We start from the raw sequence: 22,152 nt of genomic DNA, 5'->3' as shown, positions 1-22,152 counted from the left end.
TATGGAACGCCACAACTGTCTTGTTATGACCATTTTTCATTATATGATGTACATTTACCTTTATATGATGTGCACTTGTCATTATATGATGTGCATTTACTTTTATATGATGTGCATTTACCTTTAAATGATGTGCATTTACCTTTATATGATGTGCACTTGTCATTATATGATGTGTATTTACCTTTATATGATGTACACTTGTCATTATATGATGTACACTTGTCATTATATGATGTACACTTGTCATTATATGATGTGCATTTACCATTATATGATGTGTACTTGTCATTATATGATGTGCATTTACCTTTATATGATGTGCACTTGTCATTATATGATGTGCAAACACCTTGATATGACGTGCAAATATGCTTATATTATGTGCAAGTATCTTTATATGATGTCCAAACATCTTTATATGATGTTCAACTACACTTATATGATTTGCATACATACTCATATGATGTGCAAATGTACTTATATGATGTGCAAATATAAAATATACTCATATGATGTGCAAATGTCCTTATATGATGCGCAAATATACATATATGATGTGCAAATATCCTTATATGATGTGCGTTTTCCCTTATATATGTCCAAACATCTTTAAATGATGTGGTTGTGTCATTATATTATGTGCTTGTATTCTTATATCATGTGGTTCGGTTAACTTCATTATATGATGTCGAAACGTCATTATATGATGAGCTTTCATCGTCGTTATGGTCAATAAACATAACTACGATTAGAATGATAACTGTCTACGTCATAACTGATTCCGTTCTGCTTCTGCAGAATTAATATAAACCCGGATCAAATCTTTAGCTATCGTTTGGAAAATGGTTGAGATGTAAAAAGAAAAAACCTTGCAATGTTTGTTCTTCGATTTTTTTTAATATGAAACATATTTTGTTAACAATCACCTTAAACATCAACCATCAGTTGTGCAGGAGAGCAACTAAGGGGGCCCCAATTTTTACAGTCTCATTTGTCGGGGGAAAAGCAAATGAGAAAAAAAAACTCCCACTATAAATTATTATCATTAACCTTTATAAATATCATCTATCCTTGTACAAATGACATTATGTACATGTACCTGCAATCATTATCGATCTATATATCTATACCTCTCACCATATATAATTATTTAAAAAATGTATGTTTTTTATCTTTATTAATTTCTAACAAAGGCTACCCGTATTTGTTAAGCAGTTTCAATTTTATCGTACATCAAGTCTTTTGTGATGTTAATTTCAATTACATTAAATTTCTGGTCGAGTGATCATTTACCACGTGCGATTTGTTACGATTTCTTCCTTGATGGGTGAATTTTACATAGACAAATACATTGGTATAATATAATCAAAATGAAGATGTTAATTTGATGTATGCCTTTTTGTGCTTCTTCGTTACATTTTTACAATGATTAAGATGATAACACAATGTTGACTGCAGTACCCCTATTTTTGACATTTTTAACTATTGTGTCTGTTTGTTTTGTTCAAACATCGGTGACAATATAAAGGAATGTAATACGACTGTCATACAAGTGAGAGGTTTAGCTAGCTATAAAACCAGGTTCAATCCACCATTTTCTACATCTGAAAATGCCTGTACCAAGTCAGGAATATGACAGTTCTTGTCCATTCGTTTTTGATGCGTTTTGTTATTTGATTTTGACATGTGATTATGAACTTTCCGAATTGATTTTCCTCTGAGTTCAGTATTTTTGTGATTTTACTTTTTAAAGGGATGTGTAGTTCATTCATAAAAAAAAATGGATTAATGATTTTGATTCCCAACTAGATATCATTGAGATGGGAGCCATCTCTGTGGGCCCCGCTGTGAATAATGTGCATTAAATTTTTTTATCTTTACCATAGGACATGGGTTTGGAAACTAAAATCAAAGTTTTTGACCTTGACATTTGACCTAGGAAGTTGTAAATAAATTATGACACACCCTTTGGTGTTGGTTTATAAACATGTCAAGTATAAACTTTGAAATGATAACGGTTCTCAAGATATAGAGCGGACACCATCTTTACCATAGGGCATGAAGTTGTCAACTGAAACCAAAGTTTTTGACCTTGACTTTGACCTAGGAAGTTGCACATAAATTATGACATACCCTCTGATATTGGTTTATATACATTTCAGGTATAAACTTTAAAATGATAACGGTTCTCAAGATATAGAGCGGACACAATCTTTACCATAGGACATGGGGTTGTCAACTGAAACCAAAGTTTTTGACCTTGAACTTTGCCCTAGGCAATCGTTCATAAATTATGACACACCCTCTGGTGTTGGTTCATATACATGTCAAGTATAAACTTTGAAATCATAACGGTTCTCAAGATATAGAGCGGACACGATCTTTACCATAGGACATGGGGTTGTCAACTGAAACCAAAGTTTTGACCTTGACCTTTGACCTAGGAAGTTGTACATAACTTATGACATACCCTCTGATATTGGTTTATATACATTTCAGGTATAAACTTTAAAATGATAACGGTTCTCAAGATATAGAACGGACACAATCTTTACCATAGGACATGGGGTTGTCAACTGAAACCAAAGTTTTTGACCTTGAACTTTGCCCTAGGCAGTCGTTCATAAATTATGACACACCCTCTGGTGTTGGTTCATATACATGTCAAGTATAAACTTTGAAATCATAATGGTTCTCAAGATATAGAGCGGACACGATCTTCACCACAGGACACAGGGTTGTCAACTGTAACCAAGGTTTGTTGACCTTGACCTTTGACCTAGGAAGTTGTACATACATCATGACACGCCCTCTGGTGGTGGTTAATAAACATGTAAAATATAAAGTATGAAATCATAATGGTTCTCTAGATATGGAGCGGACACAAAGTTAAAGTGTTACGGACGGACGGACGGACGGACAGACTGATCACTATAGGGCGACCCGCCTAAAGGCGGGTCCCTAATAAGGATTTATTTCAAAGATATGGTGAGTATGTTCTCGATTTAAGATGAAAAAAATCACACCAGATATTATTGATGGAAAATGATGTCGAATTATGAATTTTTATCGATGGGTCTACAATAATGAATATACGGGATCTACAATAATGAATATACGGGATCTACAATAATGAGCATATGTAGTTAACTTATTACGTTCTAGAAATAGATCTTTAATCTTTTAAGCGAACGTGCATTTTAAAGATAAAGTGAGACAATGCATTTTAACAAAAATTAACGTTTCAAACATTTCGGCGGAGGATTAAGATCAATTGATACAGAAACTTGTTGAAGAATTTCCCTGCAGCGGCGACAATATGATAAAACAAATTGTGTGGCTCTTATTTATAGCTTGCTGTTCGGTTTGAGTAAAAGCTCCGTGTTGAAGGCCGTAATTCAACCTTTAATTGTTTACTTTTTTTTTTGGTATGATTGCCAATGAGACAACTCTCCACAAAACACCAAATGACACAGAAATTTAAAACAACTATAGGTCACCGTACGGCCTTCAACAATGAGCAAAGCCCATACCGCATAATCAGCAATAAATGGCCACGAAATGACAAATGTAAAACAATTCAAACGAGAAAACTAACGGCATACTTTATGTACAAAAAATGAACGAAAAACAAAAACCGGTATGTAACACATCAACAGAAGACAACCACTGAATTACAGGCTCCTGACTTGGGACAGGTGCGTATTCGTACGAGAACATATTAATGTGAAATGAATATTAACCCTTTTTTGTAATAGACCGACACCCTGAGTTAGATTTTTAACATGCTACTTCACAGAAATCCATTTCACCTTACCCGGACAGATTATTCTGATTCCGAGCCGAACAAGTCTTTGATATAACTACTTAATTTAGAAGGGAAGCAGCAAATACCAATTTTAAACTCTTTGGTTTTGAACCGGACGGAATTCGAACCTCCGACCAGCAACACTAGAGGCTTACATGCTACCATGAAAGCACCGTCACAAGTTACCCGTAATATGAAAGGAAAGCCGTTCAGATATACTGACCATTGATATTTTTGTGATTGCGGTGGGAAGGGGGGCATGTTTTTTGTAAATGTTTGATTCCAAGTTTCTTGAAAGATATTTTATCTTTTTCAGAAGGGAATGAAATAATTGTTTCCATTGGAAATGAGAGAAAAAATAAAAACAATAATGTTTGTCCTGGAACAAGGAAGTACACGTCCTCCTGCCCACACTTCATGTTTACATCACGATGATCGTGAGGGCATTCCGATGTATTGTCGCAACAGAGATTTAACTTTCGAGTTTGACTGGTACATGTAACCAATCGTATAAAAACGCAGACAGAATCGAGTGCAAAATAGCATTCCTTGTCGCTTCAAGTAATACTCATTAAAACATTTTTTTTTAGAACACATTATAAAATTAATAATATGAAAATGTTGCGTCGTTAGAAATATATTTATACATTTGTTAGTTATATCTATGCACACGTACAGAACAATTATGTTAACGCATGCGGAAGAACATCTCAAGAACGTTTATGCGGAAAAAATGAATGTCTACATAAATCCAAACTATTAGAAAATCCGAGTTATTATAGAAGAGTTTTCACCATGCACTTGCACTGCACTATTATTAGAATAGTAGAATAGAATGATATAGCATTTGAATCAAAATTATGTATACATGTAACTGTTATATACAAATATTAGTTTAATATATAACAACAAACCAGAGTATACTAATTTGTATCACTACAATATAATTGTGATTACGGTGAGGTTGAATTTCCTGTCATTTATTCATCATCCACGCACGAACTTGTCTCAGAAATAAATATACATCTGTAAGTTAACCTCACTTTTAGGTATTGGGATGTGATTTTCTTTAAGACAAGTGCATGTGACCATCCACGAGAACTTGCGGTCATCCGATGTTCAGTACTTCAGTCCTTTGATACTTTCTGTTCTAGTAAATATTACATCAGCCAATGAAATTCAGCCTTCACATTTTTGAAGGTGTATATAAATCCGACAAAACCGAGAATCCCAATGGTCTTTAAACAGAAAATAGAATGGATCGTTTTCAGATCCGCGTAAGCATAGCTTGGACACACCATATCTGTAATTTAATTAGATTTATGTCTGAATGAACATAAAAACACTGTATTTATTTTTTGATTACTGAGGCTTAGTTGTCTCTGACATATAGAGAATTGTGTTTTATTTTTTTCTAAGTGAAGATTTACGACGGTCACTTTTAATATTTTGCGTTTATCTTTAGATTACAATAGATTAAAAAAATAGTGCAATTTGTCTGAATATATTCTATGGTGAATGTTAAGGTCTCATTTTGGGCTATTTTGACTCTTATGAGTTTGTTGTTTTATTGCCTATTATATTGATAATTATTTATAGAGAAACCTTTTCTTAGCAAAATAATTTTCTCGTTTGAATTGTTTTACATTGTCATTTCGGGGCCATTTATACTGACTGTGCGGTATGGGCTTTGCTGAAGGCCTTACGATTATCTATAAGTGTTAATTTCTGTGTCATTTTGGTCTCTTGTGGAGAGTCTCATTGGCAATCATACCACGTCTTCTTTTTTTATATTATAAGAACAGATTTAAAAATAAGTAAATTATAATTATTGTCATTTTCGTCATTGGTGGTGGGGACAGGGTAGGAAAGATGGGAGTTCCTCTAATTTTTTTCCAAGTCATTACCGTGAAATAGGGAAAAAAAAGAATCATTCCAAAGACATAAACTTTTCACCACCGTAAAATTGACGTCTTTCGAGTTAAAACTATTAATTTTTACTGGGGTTGGGGTGGGTGGGTTGTTAGTGGGTGGGGGAGAGAGTACGATGAGGTTCGAACCCTTTACAGTTAGGGCAAGTATGGACAACCATTCAAGCTTTATACAGGTCTGAATTTGAATTAATTTATTATTCACTATCTGACACATCATAGGTTTGTGACACATAATAAATGTGGTCTAAGATTTTCAAAAGTTGAAATTGGGCAATTACCTATTATATTGTCCAATATCCGAAATCTAATTATACTGCTAGATTCAGCATATCAAAGAACTAAGAATAATTATTGCTTGTTTTAAGAGCCGTTTTGGCCTCTTATTTCTAAAAAGTGTTTGTCTGGCAACACAGTATTTACGGACAACGAACACATCGCAAAAACCTTATACTGCGTCAAATCTATAAATATAAACAATTGAATACCATCATTGTATTTTATAAAAAAATCAAAATTAAAGGCTTCCTTAATTTCTTCATATCCCCTCTTTATGGGGGTTGCAAATGACCGGTCCATTATATTAGTCATTACCCTATCAATTTCCGGGTTTTGTCCATTTTTGTGTCTTTCTTTAGAAAAGTGATATATAAAGACAAACTTCAACAGCTAAAATGATCAACAAAGCAAACTTTACAAAACAATGAACATACTGGCAATTCATGTATTTACTTCTTGTAAAAAAAAAGCCGCTAACACTAGACATAAAGATATTGTCAATATAAGCCTAGTACAATGAGCATAGAGTCTGGCATAAAAGAATCATTTCTTTAATTAATAACTTTAACTGTATGGCCTTTATTGCAGACCTCGTATGTTCATTACTGTAGACCCATTGATTAAAACTAAACTTTGCAATTCACAATTTGACAATTTCCAATAATATCTGGTGTGATTTTTTCATCTTAAAATCGAGGATCAAACATGTCAAGTTTTTCTTTTTACATCTCAACCATTTTCCAAACGATAGCTACAGATTTGATCCGGGTTTATATTAATTCTGCAGGAGCAGATCGGAATCAGTTATGACGTAGACAGTAATCATTCTAATCGTAATCGTGTTCATAGACCATAACGACGATGAAAGAACATCATATAATGACGTTTCGACATCATATAATGAAGTTAACCGAACCACATGATATCAGATAACAAGCACATAATATAATGACACAACCTCATCATATAAAGATGTTTGGACATAATATAAGGGAAAATGCACATCATATAAGGATGTTTGCACATCATATAAGTACATTTGCACATAATATAAGTATATGTGCACATCATATAAGGATATTTGCACATCATATAAGAATATTTGCACATCATATAAGTATGTTTGCATATCATATAAGAACATTTGCACATCATATAAGTATTTATGCACATCATATACGTATATATGCACATCGTATAAGTATATATGCACATCATATAAGTATATTTGCACATCATATAAAGATGTTTGGACATCATATATAGATACTTGCACATAATATTAGCATAGTTGCACGTCATATAAAGGTATTTGCACTTCATATAATGACAAGTGCACATCATGTAAAGGTAAATGTACATCATATAATGACAAGTGCACATCATATAAAGGTAAATGCAAATCATATAATGAAAATTGTCATAACAAGACAGTTTTGGCGTTCCATACAAACAGAACAGAACACAAGATGCAAATAAACGATCTGTGTTTGATCGTTTAGGTGAAAAACCAAATAAATCACTGAGTCAACAAGTAGGGCAAATTACAGTCAACCAATCAATTACCGATTTTCGGGAAATTTCAAATGACTGTCAGGATAATAATCTCTTTGAAACGAGATGCGAGTCGAGCGTTGCACATAAAACAACACATAGAAATCACAGAATTGATACCAACAAAAGACACCCGGACGTACCAACGGAACACATTTCGTCACAAGGGAAGAAAAATGAGTCAGGGAAACGAAAAGGTCAATCACATAGCACCGACTCGATATGGGAAACGAAAATTAGTACATCAAACATAGAAAGACATGTGGAAAGCAGTAAAAAGTACCAGAAAAATGCACACGATCACAATGAAGGCACCAGAAACAAACACACGTTAAATAGAAAAAAAACATATGAAAGGTCAAATTCTACGAACAACAGAAGTCGTGAACCTCTTCCTTCCCCTAGACGACGAAAAAGATCATCCTCTTCAAATAATAGAAATCGTAGTATTGACAATCGGGATAGGCCAGATTATTCTTATGATAGACAAAGTTCACTGCAACCAACGTTATATAAACGATCACGTACAAAATCACCACAAAATACTGATTATAGAGGGCAATTTTCACTAACGAATAATTTAGAACATGAAAGAAAACAAACTTCTAGTCCACATGTAGATCACAGAACTGTAAGACAACACAGGTATGCATGCATAAAAACGGATTTTCATTTATCTCATTTACCTGAAAGGTCACGTTCTGAGAACAACAGAAGTCGAGAACCTTTTCGTTCCCCTAGACGACATGAAAGATCATCTTACTCAAATGACAGAAATCGTAGTGTTCGCGTTCGGGTTAGGCAAGATAATTCCGTCGACAAACAAAGTTCACTGCAACCAACGATATATAAACGATCACGTACAAAATCACCACAAAATACTGATTATAGAGGGCAATTTTCACTAACGAATAATTTAGAACATGAAAGAAGACAAACTTCTAGTCCACATGTAGATCACAGAACTGTAAGACATCACAGGTATGCATGCATAAAAACGGATTTTCATTTATCTCATTTACCTGAAAGGTCACGTTCTGAGAACAACAGAAGTCGAGAACCTTTTCGTTCCCCTAGACGACATGAAAGATCATCTTACTCAAATGACAGAAATCGTAGTGTTCGCGTTCGGGTTAGGCAAGATAATTCCGTCGACAAACAACGTTCACTGCAAAAAAACATATATAAACGATCAGGTACAAAATCACCACAAAATACTGAATATATTGGTCAATCTTCACCAATAAATAATTTAGAACAGGAAAGAAGACATACTTCTAGTCCACATGTAGATCACAGAAGTACAAGACAACAAAGCTATCTATGCTTGAATACGGATTTTTATTTACCTCAATCAAATTTTGACACCAACGCAGAGCATGATACGAATAACCACCTAATACATCAAAAGGAGAGCAGACATGAGGACACAGGACACGAAGAATCTTTAACGATTTATGAAAAAACTTGCAAGACAGTTCAAAACGAAGACACACATAGCAATACGTATGACTCAAGCAAACCTTCGTTAATCGTAAATCAAAGAAGGAATTGCCAACACCGGTATCAATCTGGTTTAAACGTTAAATCAAGAGCCCAAAACACAAGGCAAATTTACAATGGAAATAAAATATTCACAAAAAAATCTCAGACAGGATTTGAAGCATGTGATCAAAAGATAGACGTTGCAAAATTATCAAAGATGGATACCGATAGTTTAGCGGCTTATATGAGTACTTGCAGTAGAGAACTAGACACATTTCTATTTAAGCATGAGGTAATTGAGCAAATGTCATTATTTCTACACGTAATGAGTAAGTTATGCGAGTCTAATCATTATTCATTAGTACAGAAATCTCTCAATCCATTAAAAGAAAGAAAGTTCTTTGATCGAAAGGATATTAAAGATATCATTTGTAAGCTGCGTTTACAGTTTGATCAGGAACATATTTACATACTGACAAATTTACTTGTTTTGATGAAAGGGCTTGTATATCATGTCAATAGTGGACCATCCGATTTAATGCAACCATTAGATTCTTTAGAAAGATGTGTTCAAGAAAAAGTCGAAAATAAGAATCAACAAAGAGACCTAGAGTCTTTAATCAAAGAAATAAGAGAAAAATGGAATCCAAAAATAACCCCTCAAACTGAGAACAAACTTTTCACATTGTCTATATTGCCAAATCTTATTGAAATAGAGTCATGTGAAAGTTCTATCATTGATCATGAGTATGAAACAGAAGAAGGTTACTTACGAAGACTATTTATGGTACATCGTCAAGATTTTATTAGGCCTTTATGTAGAGGGTTGGTATCTTTAAAAGATAGTATATATGAAGATCCAGATTGCCTTGAGAAAAGATGGCGACATGATGACATTCGGGTCTATACCAATATAACTTTCCTAACACGCTGTTGCAATGAACAAAACGGATTAACTTGGAAAATAAGCTTTGATATCGCTCCCTATAGTCGAATCAACTGGAACACCAGAAAGCTACTTACATTCGGATCTCTTGTTTGCTTAACAAACAGAACATTTACTATTCTTCAGTATGCAACCGTCGCAGAGCGTAATGCTAATGATCTACAAAACGGAATTTTTGAAATTAAATTTATCGAGGATATTGGGTATGCGTCTACAATTTTACAACAGTCTGATATTCTTTTAATTGAAAGCCAAGCATTCTTTCCGTCTTACTTTCATACATTGCATTCACTTAAATGTATGCACAGTGAAATATTCATTGCAGAAAATAGATTACCTTTCGGGAAACAATTGTTAAACAAGGGAAACAGCATAGAACGAGATGTGCCAGAATATTTTGAATCCCCTAAATATTTATATGAAGGATTTGATATCAGCTGTTTGAATTCTGAATTTCAGGTATACAACATAGATATAACATCTGAGTCAAACTGGCCTGATGCTGATTTTTTCAAATTGGACGAATCGCAATACAAAGCATTTCTCACATCAATGAAAAGTAAGCTTGCCTTAATACAGGGTCCACCGGGAACAGGAAAAACAGTAGTTGGACTCAAAATAGCGGAACTTCTTTTAAAAAATGAGCATATATGGCGTCAACAGGAAACCCAAGGGCCCATGCTACTTTTAAGCTACACCAACCACGCATTAGATCAGTTCTTAGTTGACATTTCTAAACGATTTCGAGAAACCGACGCCACTGATATTGTTCGATTAGGATCAAGATCAGAAACAGAAGTTTTGAGAAAATATAATCTGACGACTAAACGCAAAATTTTCAATTACAGCAAGAAAGAGCAAAGTGCTAGCTTGGTAGGAGTCGAAGCAGACACAAACAATGAAAGTTCGGATGAATTAAATGTAATGGCATCTAATGCTAGAGCAAATCTCAAAACTAGGATCAAAGAGCATGAAAACTTGAAAAAACTAAAAGAGGAAATTCAGACGGGAATAGTTCATCAAGACTGGCTCCATTATATAGCTAATGTGATTACTAACACACAGTACAGAGCACTGCAGAATGAAGATTCTTTAATAAGATGGCTTAATGTTGAATCATTATCACAACAAGTAGGTTCTAAACAACATAAGTATTGGTCCAATAGTTATGAAGAAGAAGATTTTGATTATTTGGATGAAGAAGAAACTTGGTATGATGATCAAAGTGTAGATAGTGATAAAGAGGGCATACAAACATTGAATAAAGATCTACAGATACATTTAGACATAGAAAAACTTGAAATGGTGGTTTCTTCAAGGATTGTATTTGGGAAAGAGAAATCGCAAACGAAACCATGGTTTTGGAAGAAATACGATAATAATGAAAAAAAATGTTTCATAAAGAAAATAGAGGAGAAACTCTGCTGTACAAAAATAATGGCGATTGAAAAAGCAGATTCAGTGTCCAATTTATGGAACATTGACAATGAAGAAGAAAGATGGCAGTTATATAAACACTGGGTTCACCAGTCCCTCATTCCAATCAATAAGGAAATACAGGATTGTGAAAACAGCTACAAAAGAGCCCAAGAACGTTATGAAGAGATTCAACACATAGCTGATATCAACATATTGAAGAGGGCAAAACTTGTAGCATGTACTACAACAAGAGCTGCAAGAGATATAGAAATTCTTAAACGAGTTTCTCCAAGCATTGTTCTTCTTGAAGAAGCTGCCGAAATCCCAGAACATCACGTGGTGGCATGTTTAACCTCATCATGTCAGCAACTAATTATGATTGGCGACCACCAACAACTGCGCCCTTCTTACAACGACTACAAGACTGCACTGCAACACAAAATAAATATTTCCCTGTTTGAAAGACTTATTCGTGAACGCTTCCCATATAAACAATTAGAGTATCAACATCGAATGAGACCAATCATATCCCAGCTACTAGTGCCTCACATTTATCGTACATTGCAAGACGATCATAGTGTTTTGAAGTACGAAAATGTCAAAGGAATCCACTCAAATTTGTTCTTTTTATCACATTCAGTGTTTGAAGATCGGGAGCGTGAAGAACTTTCAAGAAGTCACAAGAACACTTTTGAGGCTTTATTTATTTGTAATTTGTACAAATATCTCAGAATGCAAGGATATCCATCTTCTAAAATTACTGTGCTGTCAACTTACCTAGACCAGGTGCGTCTTCTTCGCGAATTGATCAGGCCTATAGAAGACGAGTTTTCAAAAAAGGATTCTTATATAGATGGCATTGTCAATTGTCTAGCAGTTTCAAATAATCACGACAAAACATCAAATGAGATGACCGTAAGAGTCAAAGCAGTAGATAATTATCAGGGGGAGGAAAATGAAATTATATTATTGTCTCTTGTTAGAAGTAACAAGGAAAATAAAATAGGCTATTTATCAGAGGCAAACAGGGTTTGTGTTGCTCTATCACGGGCAAAAATAGGACTTTACGCAATAGGTAATTTCGAACTTTTGAAAGCAAAATCAAAACTATGGAATAATATTGTTAATGATGCAGAAAAGAGGCAATGTTTTGGCACTACGTTGCAGCTAACATGCCAGAAACACAAGAATTCGACTGATATTTCTAATCCGGACGACTTTGACCGTGTTGCAGATGGAGGATGTCAAAAATCTTGTTCTGAGAGGAGAAAGTGTGGACATTTATGTTTAAGGAAGTGCCATGTAGATGATCCAGACCATTCCGACAACTGTTCAAAACAATGTAACAGAGAAGTATGCAAACTGGGGCATCGATGCTCCAAAACGTGCCACTTTCCATACTCATGTGGAAAATGTAATGAAATGGTAGAAAAGACAATTCCCGAATGTCAACATAAACAACAGATGCCGTGCCATTTAGACCCAGATTCAACTTCATGCAATGAACAATGTCAAGCTATTATATCTTGTGGTCATCGTTGTCAGAAACATTGTACAGATCCTTGTAATACAGAAGATGACTGCCAGGAGTTGATAACAGTAGACGCTCGCTGTAGACATTCGGTACAAGTGGCTTGTTGCACCAAATATGATCCCCCTTGTAGAATGGAATGCTCGGGAATATTAGATTGTGGTCACAAATGCCAGGGAACATGTTCAGATTGTAGTCAAGGTAGACTTCATGTACCATGTAAGAAAAAATGCAATAGAAACTTAGTATGTGGACATATTTGTAAGGAAAGTTGCAATTATCGATGTCCACCTTGTAAACAGAAGTGCGATCGGCAATGCATTCATGGTGATACATGTAAAAGCAGATGTGGCGATAGTTGTATTCAGTGTATTGAGCTGTGTAAGTGGGATTGTAAAGCGGAATGTCCAAATAGGTTTAAGTGCGAACAATTGTGTATGGAACCTTGTAAAAGACAAAAATGTAATACACTTTGTAATAGAAGATTAGACTGTGGTCATAAATGTTCAGGATTATTCTGCGAAAGTTCAAAGTGTATTTGTAAAGTATGCGAAAACTTGACAGAAATATTATTTGGATATGAAGATGAAGCTAACGCCATGTTTATTCGGTTAGAAGACTGCAAGTGCGTCTTGGAAGTAAATGGACTAGATAAATATATTTCAAACGTTCTGGATAATCCCAGTGACGAAATCATGTCTTTGAAATGCCCAAAGTGCAGCACTAAAATCTCGCAGTCAAAAAGATATTGTAACGAACTTAAAATTATCAACAAAAACATTTGTGAGGTATTTCAAACCATTCGAAATATTGAAGAAGGTACTGACCTCCATTCAAAGCGGTTTGCTACAAAACAGTTACTCACTAAATATGAAATTGACATACCTATCGACATATTCACTAAACTATGGAACAAAGTTAAACATACACGATCAATCGACATTCTGAACACGGTAGTCGATCAACTAACTTTCTATGAAGAAATCTCTAGCTTCAGAATAGAAACCTTACCCTCCGAGTGTCGGTGGCTATTAAAAGCATGGCTAACGCGACTAGAAAAATGGGTGTTTTTAAGGCGGACCAGATATGCACGACAAGAACAGAATGAATTTTATCTAGAAATACGACGACTACAACTAACAGTTGATATTCATAAATTCAAAACAAAACTTTCTGAACAAAAAAAAGAAATACCATTCCCTGATAATATTCAAAAACACTTGCTTAAACTAGAATCTATTGAAGTCATGGAAGATGAAGAATTATCTTTAATTCGACAGGATACAGAAGAAGTCTCTTCTAGAATAATTGGTCTCACACTTAAGGAAAAGCAAATGATCAAGCGAGCCATGAATAATGAATTTATGGGATCAGGACATTGGTACAAATGTAAAAATGGTACGTTATTAAAACAATAAAATGGAAAATGGAAATGAGGAATATGTCCAAGAGACAACAACCCGGAAAAAAACACACCAGAAGACCACCGATATGTCGTCAACACAACGAGAAAATCCAGCATCCGTATGCACGCTTCAGGTGGCCCTTTAACAAAAATGTGTACTAATTCAGTGATAATGTACGTCCTACTAGACGAAATATATGAATGAACTGATGTTAAAAATCATACGAGACTATCAAAGGCTAGAGGCTCTTGACTTTGAACAGGCACAAACATACGACGGGGTTAAACATGTTCTGTGAGATCTCAACCCCAGCCGTATATCTCGAGCCAATGCACAATAGCATACACACAACAATACACACAATACAACTCAGTTTAAAATAAGTTCGATGTCAGAATAGGTAACAAAATAAAATAAAAAAATTGATAATGATATATAAATTAACAAACGACTAATTACTGACATCCCAGCTCCATACCTCGATTAAACTGATTAAAAGATTATGTCTTCATCATATGAATATCAGACACAATCCCGCCCGTTAGGAGTTTAGTATCAAATTATCATAAAATATATGAGAAGGTCATAACACTATCGTATTAGTACTAATGTAGTATATTTTATAGCATAGAAATCGCATTACATGAACTTACACGTACCAAATACTCATTGATGGTGTAGCCTGTATGTGTGTAACTTATTGATACTAAGATAACGAACTGGCTCACTTTAAAACTTCATACTTAATATTATAATGTGTACTTCAAATAAGCTCTGTATTGGGTTCTCTAAGTTAAATTGTTATGCAACAAAAAGGAGACAAAAAACTATGACACATAAGTACCAATTCAGATCCCACGTCGCGCTATCGAAAGTAGGTTGATATTTAGTCTGTTTCAATCAAAAACTCCTACTTCTCCGCTGAATGGCATTACATCAAAAATCTAGACAATTTCCATAAACAATTTCTATTGGTTATTTTTCCTTTTCGGTTATTGATTGAAATAATTACTGACATTTCCAAACGCGTCAAAAGTGTAGAGAAAACAAATTGTGTAAATTTGAAATGCTAAATTTTATGAATTCCAATACACAGAATGAAAAACCTAGAGTGTAAAACAGACAATTTGCCAGTTTTTCATTCCTCTCGTTTCAGGGCATTATTATTCTATAGGAGAATGTGGCATGCCAGTGGAACAAATAAAGTGTCCGCAGTGTGGTGTGCCAATAGGAGGTGTTGATCATATTCTAACTGACGATAATGAGAGAGCTATGGATTTTGAAAATCTGTAAAAAGTTCATTTATAATTTTAATTTCTGCTTGTAATTATAATATGCTGATTAACATTATAAAGTATATTATGTATTTTTTCTTAAGAGCCCTATGGACAAATCTTTAATCTTCCAGCAATAATTTGTTATACAATCTGTTTCATAATCAATACTATAGTAAATCTGCCTGTATTTGTTTATCGTTGTGGCCAGGGGGGGGGGGGGAGGGAGGGATGGTAAAATTTGATAACATCCCAAAAACCATGATGTCTAGTGTTTTTGCTTTTTCATACGTATGCATTCATAGTTAGCGTGTGTTTTGCAACAATATATGAATATAATTATATGCAACTAATTTTTTGAAAATAAAAATAAGTAATTTAAAGCATTTTGCAATCTACCTGAAGATGTCATTTCAAATGATCAAATTGTGACATTAATGGGAGTTTCCTGTTCGTATCAGTAAGAATAACTCAATGCCAATAGTTATCAAATGTAGTAAGTTAATAATATTGCTAATACAGCTAAATGTCGATTACAGTAAGAAGTACATGTCAATAGGACGGACACCCAATGCTCAACAAAATTATGTAAACTAGCAGCAAATAACGATTACTTATCGTTTATATATTAGTCTATATATACGTCAAGAATGTTTATCCAGATATATGTTGTTGTACTTATCCATTAAAGGGTCATTAGCTGTAAAATTCATGTTCACTGAGTTGACTCAAATTATCGGATTTGCTTTTTAACCTACTGTAACGTACTTCCAAATTTCAAAAAGTCTTACGCAAACAATTAACAATGCACGAACTCCATCATTTGCATCAGCATTTGACGTGTGTTTTATTCAAGACGTCATCTAAATGAGATTACCTCCGAAACTCGTCTATAAACCATTCGTAACGAAGGTGTTAAATTGAAGGTCGCATGAATACGGTTGAATGAGGTTAGATTTTGACTTAAAAGTCCATAATAAATCAAAAAATGTTTTGGGGGTTAATTTTGACAAACTTGGGCAAAACTGACTGCTGATTACCAAATAGTAATTTCTCAAAATATTAGCTATTGCCTTTTAAGGACTGCATGTATAAAATAATAATTTTCTTTCGTTACGTTTTTTTTTCTTCTTTTTTGTATGTCTTATCCTAAAGCGACTAACAATATGTATGACCTGATTAGCAGTAATTCGTTTGGAATTAAAAAAAAATTCTCACACCACTATATATTTGTTTAATATCGTATTAAAACACTGGTTTGTATTTAAACTATGTCAGACCTTCAAATATGAACTCTAATGTCATATATTTGATCTGCACTAATGTTGTCATTGTACATTTATAATACTTAAAATCTAATAGACCCTTTTATGTATTCCTTATATGTAAATACATATTTCCCTCCTTCAATACTTTGATGTTGTTAAGAATATATAGCATGTATGTTAAATGTTTCATATATGAAGGAAATAAATAAAAACCAATTAATCATTCAACTATACATCATTATTTAAATACCAAAAATACCGATCTCAAAGAAAATTCAAATGTCAAAATCAAAAGCTCAAACACATCAAACGCACTGTTAATTTCCTGGAAAATCGATGTCTTTTCAACTTGTTCAAAAGCACATATTTTTTATGGATAGTCTACTTTGTATAACATATCAACCACTGCATACGATATTAAGGTTTGTTTTGGCGCATGAGTGTTGTTGCATCTTCCAGTCAATTCCCTCAGCTGACAAGTAGCACTATAAGAGAAATTTACTACTTTGTGTTAAGTTAAACTAAATACTTGAAAAAAATAGGTAGTAAAACCTTTTTTTTCATGAAAAAACAACAAAACAAAACAAAACCAACATTCGCATTGTATTTGTACGCCCATTACATACAACACAAGTATGTAAGACAGCATACTGCGAATAAAATTCACATTAACCCTCTGAATGCATGGACCCTAGTAATAACGTCATTGTAATCATCTCCTGCTATTAAGAACTATGCATTAGACGATTCCGAAGAAACAAAAACAAAATGTGTCAAAAAGTATACCAGCCTTATGATTCTATACTCTAGTTTTTCTTTATGAGACTCATTTATAGCTTCGAATCAAAGAAATGGAGGTCCGAATCAAATACGATACTGTGTTTACTCATGTGTTTTCCTGTCATATCAAAATTGATACCTTTGTTATGATAAGTAACTGCGGCAGTTGGTAGTTTACGGGGTTTTTTTAAGTAACATTGAAAACATAACATTCATCGAAACTATATTACATTCACTGACAATTTATTGCATTCACTTATACAATATCATAACAGTTTAATCGATGTTCTGATAACAAAAAGTAAAATCACAAAAATACTGAACTCCGCGAACAATTTTAAAACGGAAAGTTCCTAATCAAATGGCAAAATCGAATGATAAAACATATCAAACAAATTGTCAACAACTGTCACATTCCTGCCTTGGTACAGACATTTTAAAATGTAGAAAATGGTGGACAGAACCCGGTGTGGTAGCGCTAAACTCTTACTTGTATGACAGACGCATCAAATTCCATTATATTTACAACGATGCGTGAACAAAACAGTTATAATAGATAAAATTGTCCAAATATAGGTACAACAGTCATCACTGTGTCACAATCTCAAAACAAAATATATTTAACAAAGAGGCTCAAAATGGGTTCATCATGTCTTTCAGTCGGTTGTGAAACTTTTATTTACTAAGTTGTAACTTTTGGAAAGCTTTTTTTTAAATTTCGTTCGTCCAGTGTGTTGTCCGTCTCTTTCCAAGTATGCTATATGATTGGCTATGGGGTTCTTAACTTTATGTTTTTTTGTGAAATGTATGAATAGTTAATGCAACTTGTTGTTCATTGTTTTGTTCAATGTTAAAATGTATACATTTTCAACGTGTATTTCTACGATATCATATGCGTGCACCAATGTGTTGAGCTAGTTCTATATAGAATGAAGACCTCTTACAATGAGTATCATATTCCACATTTCCATTCTCAATTTTATTATTCATTTATAGTAAGCATGGTTTTAAAGCATTTATCTTTACTTTATGTCTACAAATTTAGTCGATATACGTTTCATTACCACTGAGACGGTGACGTCGCTGGTGACACAATTCCCGATTATAATTGATTGAACCCATACATTATTCCTATATTGATAGACGAAAGACACATTTTGTTGATGCACACCGATGAAAAAGTAAAATAAAAAATACTGAACTCAGTGAAAAACTCAAAAAGGAAAAGTCCCTAATCAAATTACCAAAAGAAAGGCTTTAACATATCAAACGAAATGATAACAACTATCATATTCCTGACTTAGTACAGGCATGTAGATAATGGTGGATTAAACTTAGTTTTATAGATTGAAACACCGAATTACATCTTTTCAATTGATTCTTCCTTCCTTACCGTACATGTAGGCGGGAGTCATGTATCAAATATGTTTGCAGTTTTTGACAAAGCGAGAAAAAAACGTCAATGGAAATGGTATTAATGCCTGCTTATAACATTTGATAATTTTATGTATCATTGACATTTAAAATGAAATCTACTATCAGCCTAAATATTGAAAAAAGAGGATACAATAGGTACTCTAGTATTGAAATGTGTAACACTTTATATATAAAATTGATATCAATTTAACAGCACAAACATGTACACATACCATCAATTACCGCAATAGATGGACTAACGTTTGTTATTACTTGAATTTATGGTAAGAAAAAAAACACATGTCGGGATGGGGTGTCTTCGTCTTTGTGTTATTTAGTTTTTATACCATTTTCTCTATTCTTTAATTATTGTTTTCTTACTCTTTTTTGTTTATAATCTAGCTCCCTAGTTTGTGTTTCCTATTTTGTTTTGTCTTAGACCTATAAGAGACAACAGTTTAGTCCTGCAACTAGCCACTGTTATCATATGAAAGGAACCTTTTTATAGATCGTCTTATGTAATATCTTAATATTAATTGTTATTTGAAGAATTTTGTATTGTAGCAGATCTTTTTGTTTAATTAAATCACCTTTTCGACAATTCTGTAGACTGTTGTCGTCTATTCTAGAATGTACCACTTCTCGATATCAATTTTGATAATTGGTGTGGATGTTTTCAATTTGCTTTTTGAATAAATTACCCCTTAAAATCTAAAATGCCAACGTTGTTTCAATATTAATAGTATTGTATAATGCACCTCCCTAGATATCTAATCACTATAAATCTTTATCAACAGTTGTATATCTTTCTAGGTATTTTATCAATATAAAGCCACCTTAACACTACCATAGGTATAGTGACAAACACCTTAAATATATCACAATATTGATTTACAATATACCCTACATGAGATTATATGCAGTACTTCATACTTCAGCAGGTCAGGACCACTACCTTATATGGAAATGCATAAATTAGCATACTTATGTTCTCGCACATGTAATTGTTTATTTACATGTGACGCAATTTATTTTTACCAAGGTTTTTGACCAATCCACTAAATGAGTCACAATGCATGATGGACTACTACGTGTTTACAATCAACCAAGAACACGTGTTATTTACTGAAATACAACACATTTTTTCGTGCAATGCGGGATTCACAATTTCGCTTAGTTTTTCATTTTGTGTATCCTCATTTATAGTTCGTGATATAAAGTATTACTTCCATGCTCAGATTAACGAAGAGTTGTTTCTATGCGAAGAAAAAAGGGTTTGAATTACCCGATATATAGCCATTAACATGTTTGATGATGGCACAGAAATTTCATGTATTTGTCCACCAGAAGCAACGAAACAACAGCGAAAAAACCCATAAGACAAACTTACTGGTGTAAAGTAAGCCGTCGATAACAGCCGGGGCTGATATTCAAGAGTACAGCAATGTTCGTATAGATAATTAAAGGCAAATGTGGGATCCTTGAATTTTGTGTTCGTAAAAAAGGCGAAGAAATATTTACATACATAGCAGTGTTAACAAAATCTATAAGTATTTTTGTTGGTCACATTTCAGTATATGGGACTTCCAAACTGTTCCCCTTTTTTTGAAGGTAGTGAAGTCAGCAACTGTAGTTTAAGTTTGTTCGTTTTTTAACGGGCTCGGACATTTGCCAAACTGAATAAAATCATTACAGCTGATTTCTTAAACCTGCAAAGTAAAACTTTGGTTGGCTTGCTTTGTTTGTATAGTTGTTTATACAAGCTTTGAAAATAAGATTGACATCTTTAAACAATATGTTTATATAGGCATGCATAGTTTAACTTGTACATTTTATATTTTGTACAATATATATACAAACAAAGCAAGCAAGCTAACCAAAGTTTTGCTCCACATGCATTAGGAAATAAGCTGTAATGATTTTATCAATATGTATGTGCGACAAGGTGGAAAATTTAATATGTTTTGTGAAAATTGCAGCGTTGGGTCTATAATAAAAAAGAAGATGTGGTATGATTGCCAATGAGACAGCTGTCCACAAGAGATCAAAATGACACAGAAAATAAAAAAACATTTATAGATCACCGTACGGCCTTCAACAATGAGCAAAGCCCATACCGCATAGTCAGCTATAAAACTCCCCGATATGACAATGTAAAACAATTCAAACGAGAAAACTAACGGCCTTAATTATATAAAAAAAAATGAACGAAAAACAAATATGTAACACATAAACAAACGACAACCACTGAAATACAGGCTCCTATACAATATATTTTGTTTTGATGGGATAGATTTCTTGTCCTTTTATATATATAATTGGGCCGTGTTTTTTTGTTTGTTTTTTTTTTTGTTTGGATTGTTTTACACAAGTAATTTTTGGGTCATTAATAGCTTACTTTTCAGTATTGGACCTATGACTGCTTACTTTACTAAATTATGTCTTTGTTGGAAAGATGTCTCATTTGGCACTCATACCTCATCTTCTTATTTCTATATACAAATAGATATAGGAAGATGTGGTGTGAGTGCCAATGAGACAACTCTCCATACAAATAACAATTTAAAAAGTAAACCATTATAGGTTAAAGTACGGCCTTCAACACGGAGCCTTAGCTCACACCGAACAACAAGCTATAAAGGGCCCCAAAATTACTAGTGTAAAACCATTCAAACGGGAAAACCAACGGTCTAATCTATATAAACAAAACGAGAAACGAGAAACACGTATATATTACATAAACAAACGACAACTACTGTACATCAGATTCCTGACTTAGGACAGGTTTTAGAAAAAAAAATAATAGGTAATATATGGCACCCACAATGATCCAGAGACTTTCAATATTGGAGATATTTTACATATGTCAACAGGACAGCAGCCGAACGATAAAAATAACCTCTGAGGTATATTTAAAATTAGCAACAAACGGATATTATCGATGGATGAAACGATAAAAAATGTATTGAGCTATATACCGTACCCGCTCAGTGGCGGATCAAGGGGGGGGGGGGGGGGGGTTACGGGGGATGGACCCCCTTTTTTTTTGGAC

The 22,152-nt window shown here is 33.7% G+C and overlaps 2 protein-coding genes across 3 annotated transcripts in view; both read left to right on the top strand.

The window, feature by feature from the left end:
* The window catches only part of LOC139501986 (tyrosine-protein phosphatase non-receptor type 11-like), a 462,346-nt gene that overhangs the window by 347,400 nt on the left and 92,794 nt on the right, over positions 1 to 22,152 (top strand). The window lies entirely within an intron of this gene.
* LOC139501850 (NFX1-type zinc finger-containing protein 1-like) lies at positions 4,182 to 17,132 on the top strand. Its single transcript, XM_071291074.1, has 3 exons — positions 4,182 to 4,248; positions 7,452 to 14,354; positions 15,519 to 17,132. Exons 1-3 carry the CDS (start codon positions 4,182 to 4,184, stop codon positions 15,653 to 15,655), a joined length of 7,107 nt encoding a protein of 2,368 aa, XP_071147175.1. The 3' UTR covers positions 15,656 to 17,132.

Source organism: Mytilus edulis, chromosome 13 (assembly GCF_963676685.1).
Source record: "Mytilus edulis chromosome 13, xbMytEdul2.2, whole genome shotgun sequence".
Lineage (NCBI taxonomy): Eukaryota > Metazoa > Mollusca > Bivalvia > Mytilida > Mytilidae > Mytilus > Mytilus edulis.
The sequence above is the reverse complement of the archived record's forward strand: the minus strand, read 5'-3'. Positions and strand labels throughout refer to the sequence as shown.